This window comes from Sapajus apella, unplaced genomic scaffold, assembly GCF_009761245.1.
Source record: "Sapajus apella isolate SASKATOON/1434 unplaced genomic scaffold, GSC_monkey_1.0 scaffold53, whole genome shotgun sequence".
Lineage (NCBI taxonomy): Eukaryota > Metazoa > Chordata > Mammalia > Primates > Cebidae > Sapajus > Sapajus apella.
The window spans coordinates 13,983,095-13,993,441 of NW_022436993.1; the positions used below are offsets into that span (position 1 = coordinate 13,983,095).

Consider the following 10,347-nt stretch of genomic DNA (forward strand, 5'->3'; position numbering starts at 1 on the left):
GAGCCTGTGCTGTGTCTTGCTTATTTTTCTGTTTCCTGTAGCATGTGGGCAGTGCCCTGCACATAGTAGGCACTCAATAAATAAATGTCTGTTGTATTAAACAGTCATTTTGAGATCAGAGTGCCAGCATGGTTAGATCCTAGTGAGGGCCACCTTCTCACTGTGGCCCTACATGGCAGAGAGAGGAAGCAGGCTCTCTGGTGCCTCTTCTTATAAGGGCACGAATCCCGTCCTGAGGGCCCCACCCTCATAACCTCATTTAAACCTAATTGTCTCCCCAAAGTCCCATTTCTAAATACCACTGGATGTCAGGGCTTCAACACATGCATTTTGGGGAGATATAATTCAGTCCGTAGCAGTACCCAAGAAGTGAAATAAGAAACTTACTGTGGTGGAACTTTTGATATACATCTTACCCATTCTCCTAACAGAGAAATGCCTAGCCACCAGGATAGAAAATAAACTCAGGAAGACCAAAAATAATATGCATAAATGCACACATGCACACACACATACACAATCATTTTCTTTCTGGAATCTGAGCTTTTGCTCTGAACTTGTAAATATCTGGTGAGTATGCTTGGAATGGGGTAATTTTAAAGGGAATGTATTTTCAAATGTATGACCTGGAAGCTAGTTTAGGAATTACTCTTCTTTTCTCGCCCTGTATCCTCATCAGACAGCCTTTCCTTCCCCCAGTTCAATGCCTGGTGTTCTGTGGTCATTTCAATAGGGACAGACCAAGGTGAATAACATGTTAACAACACTAACATCTGTTGTGACTTTATGCCTAAGGCTCTGAGGGTCTGGTGTGCTTCTTTAGATTGACAGATATATTTGCCTCCCGGGTTCAAGCACTTCTCCTTCTTCAGCCTCCCAAGTAGCTGGGATTATAAAAATATAAAAATTAAAAACAAACAAACAAAAAATACAAAAATTAGCCAGGCGTGGTGGCGCACACCTATAATCACAGCACTTTGGGAGGCTGAGGCAGGTGGATCACTTAAGGCCAGGAGTTCGAGACCAGCCTGGCCAACGTGGTAAAACCCCATCTTTCCTAAAAGTACAAAAAGGAAAGAAATTAGCTATGTGTGGTGGCCCATGCCTGTAATCCCAGAGGCTGAGGCATGAGAATCGCTTGAACCTGGGAGACAGAGGTTGCACTAAGCCAATATCATGTCATTATACTCCAGCCTGGATGACCAAGTGAGACTCCACCTCAATTTAGAAAAAAAAAAAAGACCTTCTAGGAAACAAAACAGAAGGTCTGTCTGTTGCAGACCCTTCACGTGGCTGTGTGCTCATCAGTGTCATTGTCTGTTTGTTTGGGTTTATAAAAATAATTTGCTTTAAAATACTTGAGCTTAGCAACATTTCATTGAAAAAATGATGGAAACCTGAGATTGCATATTTTAGGAAAAGCAGTCTCTCATCACTCACCGTTTTTCCATTGTATTCTCCTTGCAGCCCAAGCTGTTGGCCAAGGAGCTTCTTGACCTTGTGGCTTCTCACTTTAATCTGAAGGAAAAGGAGTACTTTGGAATAGCGTTCACGGATGAAACGTAAGTACTGCCGGCAGCCCTCATAGCTCAGAGGGGAGCTCAGTGCAGAACCGAAAACTGCTCCGCTCCAGCTGTCAGCAGCAAAATCAGCTGCAGGCCACTTGGGTCCCATGGTCTGGGGTCAGTCCAAGTTCATCATCTGAATTTCAAAGGCCTTGCGGTCATGCCTGGTGCCACCAAAGGGTATAATTAGGGTGATGTTAATATTATAAAATTATTAGGTGAACTAGCTCTTCTAATCAAGCAGGTTTATGTTCAGACTGAAATGTTTATTATTTTTTTAAAGTGGATCTATGTGGGTTTGTTTTCTGTTTAAGTTAAATGAAAACTTCTGGAAATGAATCGTTTCTCTCTACTGTTGGCTTAACAATAACAGGAAGCAAATTTGATGATAAATTGAAAAAGAAAATAACCGGTACTCACTATCTGACCTGAAATAGAGTAACTATGAACATACAAAATTCAGATCACTGATCTCATGAGAAGAATATTTGCTTTCAAAGGTCTTTTCATTTTGGCGCCATAAAGTGGTGTTTTGTAATACAAGTAAGGAAAATCTTTACTAAAATTTCAATTTCCTTTTTAATGTTCTGTTATCAAAAGAGTTTGGTGAATACCTGCATAGATTTCTAGATAAAAATGAGCTATTTTAAGAAAATAGTTCATAATTCTCTTTCCCGTGTGTGCACACGCATACACACAAGCACGCACGCACACACACACACACACTCTTCCGGATCTTTAGAATTACACAGATGATTTCCTAAATTACTAATAGGTCAGCGTTAGGTTAGTGGCTGGGCAGGACAGTACAGGGGAGGCCAGGCCCTGGGAATCAGGCGGTGCCACTGACGCAAGAACAGGCAGCATCCACGTGGGCCAGTGGGAGATGCGACCAGATGTACCTGCACGTGGCCACAGTTGGCCTTGGCGAGCTGCAAGTGGACAGGGTGGCCCTATGACTTATTATCCAGATTGGGACACTGGACGAAAGAGAATGTCATTGGGACTGTCTTGGGCAAACTGGACCATGTGATCACTCTATAAATCAGGGACATTTCAAGCTGTGCTGTGTTCAGAGAGCAGGCAGCTGGAGCAAAGCCACATCTCCCTTAAGAAAGCTGGGAGGAGCAAGGTCGGCCACTCACCCTGGAGCCTGCAGGGAGCTGGACTGCAGGTGGGGGTGGCCATCTGTGGGCAGGGGGAGTCACAGGTAGGGCCAAGTAAGCCCGTGGGCGAAGTTCAGGGCGCTCACGGGAAGGACCTAGCACTGCAATTTTTAAAAATATGCACATCTAGAATACTTACTTTTAGAAATTTAGATTATTTTCTCCCTTTTCTCCTGAGAATCACTGTAAACCACTTAAATTGCCGTTAGGCCTGTTTTCACTAATCAGAAGGAAACCCTAAGTTTCAATTCATCATATTCCCATTGTTCACATTTCCCCCGTAAACGAAAGATCCTGGGAGTGAACTCTAGAGGAGCCCCAATTAGGCTTCCCTTTTGAATAAACAAGAATTGAGAAATGGTCATGTGATCCTAGGCTGAAGGGGAAGGTGATGTGCATCTGCAGAACGTTTCAGATCTCTGCCCTAACAGCACTGGCTGGCAGGAATCAGATCTAGGTAGAAAGTCACTCTTCTCCCAGGAGGGACGAGAGCACCAAAGCCACACATCGCAGCAGGGGCTGCATACAGCCAAGTCCATCTTCCCCATTCAGCTAAGCTGGTATGCTCCAGGTCTGAGCTCTCCTGGCTCTCTGTGCTGACCAGTAAAGCATGTGTGTGTCTGTCTGTGTGTGTAGAAGCCAGGCTGGATAAGAGGCGTGTGTACGTGCATGCGTGCGTGTAGAAGCCATGCTGGATAAAATGTTGGGAGAGGGGGCCAGGCTGGATAAGAGTGTCTTGCCCCCTCTGCTAGTGGTGGAGTTGGCTGCGTGGAGGCTCTGTCAGGGGCAGTGATGAAGAGAAGTGAGCCATCCTCATCCTTCCGGCATGATCAGAGAAAGTGCAGCGACTTCCATCACCACCCTAGAGTCTGGGTGGGAGGGTCTCTCCAGCCACAGAAGAAGTGGCAGCCAGCCAGCAGAAGGTCAGCCAACCACTGGAGCTAGCAAAAGTTTTCCAAAAAAGAACTGGCAGATGTGCCTGGTACACCAGGGGAAAGGGCAGGTGTCAGGAGCCCAGAGGAGGTGAAGAGCTGACACCTTCAAGGTTGGACAGTGGGGAGACCATGACCCAGGGTCTGTCAGTCCTGGTGGGACAACACCAGGGCCAGCAGACATTGTGAGTGACTCATTGAACTTTTCTCCTTTTCCTGGTAGGAAAGAAGAACAAGAGCTGCCCTTGCTTAATAGTGCCCCTGGGTGTCACCTGCTCTGGCTTGGTGATTCCTAGGTAGAAAGTGCTGGCCTTACAGTACTATGTCCCCCAGCCTAGCTCTGTATCACAGGTCACTACAGCAAGATTGTTTTATCACCATGTTTTCCAATTCTACTTGTGTGAGTGAGTGTGTGTGTGTGTGTGTGTGTGTGTGCTTTATACAGGTGCTATACTGTTTTATAATAAAATGCAATCATTTTATTATAAAAAAGCAGTTCAATTCTTTTGGATAGCCTATGGCATATCACATGTATTTGCCTGTTTCCTAATGCAAATAAAACAAGGCTAACACGTGGAAAGCAGTTATAAACTGTAAAGTGCTATGCAAGTGGAAGATACTCCTACCAGCAGCATGATCATTCCTAAGAGTAGAATTTCTAATGGTAGATGGGGCACAGTGGATCACACCTGTAATCTCAGCACTTTGGGAGGCCAGGGTGGATGGATTACCTGAGGTCAGGAGTTCAAGACCAGCCTGGGCAACATGGCGAAACCGCATCTCTACTAAAAATACAAAAATTCGTTGCGGGTGATGGCACATGCCTGTAATCCCAGCTACTTGGGAGGCTGAGGCAGGAAAATCACTTGAACCCAGGAGGCAGAGGCTGAGATCGTGCCACTGCACTCCAGCCTGGGCAACAGAGTAAGACTCTGACTCCAAAAAAAAAAAAAAACAGTCATATATTGTTAGAGACTCGTTCAGAATTAAGTGCTGTTGACATTTTGTGGGATCTAGATGAAACTGGAGAAAATATATATAAAGCAAAATGTAGACAGGAAATTGGAAAGTTCTCTAAGCTTCTCCCACCCCATAAGTTGTATTCGTTAATAAAGCATCTGAGTCCACAGTGCAAGAACTTATGGCCAAGAATGTTTAATATTGTTAGCAATCAATGGTTTTGCAGCGTTAAAACCACACCTGCTTTCTCTTTTTTTAATCTTTTAACTTTAATTTTGAAATAGACTGAAAGAAGAATTGCAAACATACTGGGGAGTTCCTGTATACCCTGCACCCAACTTCAACAAATGTCAACATCTTGCAAACCATGTTACTTTAATCAAAACTAAGAAATTAACATCAGTATTATATTACTAACTAAGCTACAGACTTGATTTGGATTTCCCCAGTTTTTCCACGAATGCTCTCTTCTGTACCAGGATTCATTTGCATTTGGCCTCCTTTTATTTTTACTAATTCTGCCCTCATAAAACTGTGGTCACCTATATAAATGATCTGAATCATGGTGCCATATGCAAACAATGACACTTTGGCAGCCTTTAAGACATATTGAAACTAACCAAAAGCCTGGTATAAATCCAATGTTAAAATAATTATTTATATTTTGCCAGAGTTACAGATCTCAACCCCAGCTGCACATTGGAATTACCTGGAACACTTTATAAAATACCAACCCCTGGGACCCACCCCCAGAAATTCCAATTGAATCTGCCTCGGTGTGACCTAAGCATCATCTTTCAAAGCTTCTCAGTTGATTCTGGTGTGCAGGCAAATTTGAAAACACCTTTTCTAGACAGAGGCAACGTTGCCATATTTCCTCTGCTCTCTCCCTCCAGAGCAAAGTAGAAAAGCTGATTCTACTTCAGCTTTGAATGTTGGAGGGTAGCAATGACTCATACCGGGGCCTCCAAAGCTACAGACCCCTTCTAGCTTCCATTCCTCACAGTATGAGAACCAGCTCAGACGTTCGGGTTCAATATTTCCAGTTGTACAAATAGAGTAACTGAGATTTTCATTTATCAAACACTGGCATCCATCCCTTAGATAAAATCATATTTACATTTTATTTTTGAAATATTTCTATCACTGTTTTAAGACCAAAATTTCAATTATTATTTTTTTAATCGTGGGCTGAGTGCAGGGGTTCATGCCTGTAATTTCAGCAATTTAGGAGTCCAAGGTGGGACGATGCCTTAAAGCCAGGAGGAGTTCGAGACTCGCCTGGGCAACAGCAAGACCCCATCTGTACCAAAAAAAAAAAAAAAAAAAAAATCGTGGCTCACCCCTGTAATCCCAGCATTTTGGGAAGCCAAGGCAGGCAGATCACTTGAGGTCAGAAGTTTGGGACCAGCCTGACCAACATAGTGAAACTCCATCTCTACTAAAAATACAAAAATAAGTGGGTGTGGTGGTATGTGCCTGTAATTCCAACTACTCAGGAGACTGAGACACGAGAATTGCTTGAACCCAGGAGGTGGAGGTTGCAGTGAGCTGAGATCATGGCATTGCACTCCAGCCTGGGTGAACAAGTGAAACTCTGTCTCCAAAAAAATAAAAATTGTAAACACTTGTAGTCCCAGCTACTCAGGAGGCTGAGGTAGGAAGATCACTTGAGCCCAGGAGTTCGAGACTGCACCGAGTTAAGATTGCACCACCACACTCCAGCCCGGGTGACAGAGTGAGACCTCATCTCAACAACAACAAAGCTAAATTAAATTAAAAAGTGACTTGCAGACTAGGGAGTGGGATGCAATGGAAGATCCCATCATCAAAAGCTATAGCCTAAACAACTTTTAAGCTATTCAGCAGCAATAGTCAAACACACCCAAGTTAAAGGAATGATTGTTATAATATATTTAAATTTTAATTTGAATCTCCTGTCATAAATTTTAAGAAAATTTAAGAATTTTGAGAAAATCCTTGTTGAATGTTGTACCTAAGTATCCCTTGTTGGTTTTTAAAAAACCTTTAAAAGGTGTTTAGATATTTGAGGAGGAAAGAGAAAAAAGTTGGCTAGCCATTACTGCAAATTTAAAAGACGGGCAAAGTTAGAATTTATTTTCACACACCAATTAATAATTTGGGCTCAGCTTGAGACTCACACCTGTAATCCCAACACGTTGGGAGACTGAGGCAGGAGGACTGATTAAGTCCAAGGGTTTGGGGCTGCAGCAAGCTGTGATTGCACCACTGCACTCCCACCTGGGCAACGGAGGGAGACAACCCCCCACCCCGCCGTCTCTTAAAAAAAAAAAAAGAAGAAAATGAGTAGCTTTTAATCTCTTATTTTATCGCAGCCCCCTTTAAAATTTGAATTACACTCCCTCTCCTTCATAAAAGTGTACATACAAAATAATTTTTTGCATAAATTTTAGAGCATTCACAGACACCCTGAGATCAGGATGTTAGTTTAAGAACCTAGAAGGTAAACAGTGAAGGATCTTTTCTTTCAGCAGCCTGTGTCTTAATTAATTAAATCGCTTGATTAGCGCTGTCTGGGGAGTCTGATTTACCTAACTATTAAGGTTGATGGTAACTTCGACTGGCTCGTTGAAGATGCATCATTAGAACCAGTGCGGGGAACACGGGTGCGAGGGAGCCAGACCAGGTCTGTGCTCCCCTTGCGTCCTTGCGTTTCGGCCATGATTGGCACCTGCTGGGGCCTCTGAAAAGGGTTCAGTCATTCCGTATGCCTGGCCGCAAGCTTATCTACAATTTAAAAATAAACAAACTAGAAAAGCAATTTTCCAGTTGCAGAAGAAACCACCACAAGACGCAGCTCTGGGTAAGTCATTTTAGAAAGAGGCTTGGGATTTCCAGGTATTATCTGCTGGACGGTGGGAGAGGAGAAAGTCAGTGGCTGCGGCCTCCATGCCTAGCTTGTAATACCTGCTTCTGGGAACGCGGCCTTCTGCGTTCATTACCACCTCGCAGACGACCCATGCTGTGTTGTCGGAAACTGGCAAATACACAACAGTACCTTATATTTAGTGACCAGAGAAGGGCTTGAGCATAGCGTTTTTTTTTGGAGACGGAATCTCCCTCTGTTGCCCGGGCTGGAGTGCAATGGTGCGATCTCAGTTCACTGCACCCGCTACCTGCCAGGTTCAAGCAATTCTTCTGCCTCAGCCTCCCAAGTAGCTGGGACCACAGGTGCACGCCACCATGCCCAGCTAATATTTTGTATTTTTAGTAGAGATGGTGTTTCACCATGCTGGCCAGGCTGGTCTTGAACTCCTGACCTCGTGATCCACTCACCTCGGCCTTCCAAAGTGCTGGAATTATAGGCTTGAGCCAACTCGCCTGATGAACATATCTCTTTCTGTGTGCAGCTAAGATAAATTAAAAAAGGGTGCCCTCCAAGGAGAGCTTAGGGATGAGACGTTTTCCTCGCCTTTCCTTCCCAATGCAAATAACTTGAGGGAGATGGGAACCTGGCACAGGTGAGCCGAGTGAATTCTTAATATGGCAACTGTTTGCTTAGGATGGGAGCTGTGTCTGCACAGCGGTCCCTGAGGCTACAAGAATATGGATCTACAGGGCATATTGTGAAGGTGATGTATTCATTCTCTTGACAAATATTTATTTAGCATCTGCTGTTAACCACTGGAGATCCAGAATGAACTGGCCCTTGACTCCTTGTTGAGCTTGTGTTTAAAAATTGGGAAGTGAATCACAAAATGTGGTGTAGAAGCTGCTAGAGGGGAAAAGCTGGGGCTGGGTATGCTGGCTCATGCTTGCAATCCTAGTGCTTTGGGAGGCTGAGGTGGGAAGATTGCTTGAGGCCAGAAGTTTGAGGCCAACCTGAGCATCATAGCAAAACCCCTACTTCACAAAAAAAATTTTTTTAATTAGGCAGGAGTGGTGGCGTGCGCCTGTAGTCCCAGCTATGCAGGAGGCTGAGATGGAAAGATCACTTGAGCCCAGGAGTTCAAGGCTGCAGTGATCCCTGACTGCACCACTGCACTCCAGCCTGGGCAACAGAACAAGACTGTCTCTAAAACATAAAATAAAATGAAACATTTTTAAAAAGAAAATTTGGAATAGACTTAAGAAAACATAGTGGAGCAAACAATTTCTCCTGGGCTGGATAGCCCATGATCGAGTAATCTGGTCTCCCCAGTACACACCTACTTTAACTTTGCTGTATTATTAAGGGTTTATAGTTAGTATCACTGACCTGTCTTTTTTTTCTTCTTCTTCTTCTTTTTTTTTTTTTGAGATGGAGTCTTGCTCTGTCTGGAGTGCAGTGGCACGATCTTGGCTCACTGCAACCTCTGCCTCCTGAGTTCAAGCAATTCTCGTGCCTCAGCTTCCCTGCTAGCTAGAATTACAGGTGTCTGCCACCACACCCAGCTAATTTTTGTATTTTTAGTAGAGAGGAGGTTTCACCGTGTTGGCCAGGCTGGTCTCAAACTCCTGGCCTCAAGTGATCTGCCTGCCTCAGCCTCCCACAGTGCCTGGTCTGTCCTTGATGAGCACACACTACAAGACAAGGACACTAAATATGTCAACATTCTTCCATTTGAAGAGCTCCTCTCCCCACTTCCATCCAGCAACATCTATAAGCATTTCATACACTTGGCCAGGTGTGGTGGCTAACACCTGTAATCCCAGCACTTTGGAAGGCTGAAGTGGGAGGATTGCTTGAAGCCAAGAGTTTGAGACCAGCCTGGACAACATAGCAAGACCCATGTCTCAAAAAAAATCAATAAAAAGCTCTTAAATTAGCTGGGCACAGTGGGATGTGCCTGTAGTTCCAGCTACTCCAGAGGCTGAGGCAGGAGGATCGCTTGAGCCCAGGAGTTCAAGGCTGCAGTGAGCTGTGATCACGCCACTGCACTCCAGCCTGGGCGACAGAGTGAGACCCTGTCTCTAAATAGATCGACATATAAGAATTTCATCTCTCACTTTGGCTTTCTGTAGAAACTCATTCCATATGAAACTGCCTGTCTACAATAAAAACAGGTAGAGACCAGGCAGTATTATTCTCCCCCTGGGTCTGGAAAGTGACTTATCACCCACCCCCACCCTCCAGTGACCATAAGCAAAGCTCTCCCTGAGGCCATCTCTCCTGAAGGTACCAACACTTGAACCAAAAATCTATTTGTTTTATAGGTAGAAGCTAAAAGCAGTCTGTTCAATGAACGCGTCCAATTTCTATTGCCTGGAAGCAATCGCATATTTATTACTGACCTGACAGTTTGACCTACCACAACCATAAACCAAATGAGCACTATCTTGCTCAGCTTTAAAGACAGTTATCAGTCACATAATAACAAAAACACTCTGAGTGGCTGCTGGGATGCTTTTTTTTTTGCGTTATGATTGGCAAAGGCAGTGATGTGCGTTCTCAAATGAAAAATCAATGAGAGGCCGGGCATGGTGGCTCAAGCCTGTAATCCCAGCACTTTGGGAGGCCGAGGCGGGTGGATCACGAGGTCAAGAGATCGAGACCATCCTGGTCAACATGTGAAACCCCGTCTCTACTAAAAATACAAAACATTAGCTGGGCATGGTGGTGCGTGCCTGTAATCCCAGCTACTCAGGAGGCTGAGGCAGGAGAATTGCCTGAACCCAGGAGGCGGAGGTTGCAGTGAGCCGAGATCGTGCCATTGCACTCCAGCCTGGGTAACATGAGTGAAACTCCGTTTCAAAAAAAAA

General features: G+C 44.5%; 1 protein-coding gene across 13 annotated transcripts in view; it reads left to right on the forward strand.

The window, feature by feature from the left end:
* Positions 1 to 10,347, forward strand: part of FRMD4A (FERM domain containing 4A) — a 672,294-nt gene that overhangs the window by 505,612 nt on the left and 156,335 nt on the right. For all 13 annotated transcript variants that reach the window (XM_032244155.1, XM_032244153.1, XM_032244154.1 and 10 more), the window contains one exon: positions 1,468 to 1,562. In XM_032244155.1, coding sequence (XP_032100046.1) covers positions 1,468 to 1,562 — 95 coding nt within the window. The remainder of the gene's footprint in view (positions 1 to 1,467; positions 1,563 to 10,347) is intronic.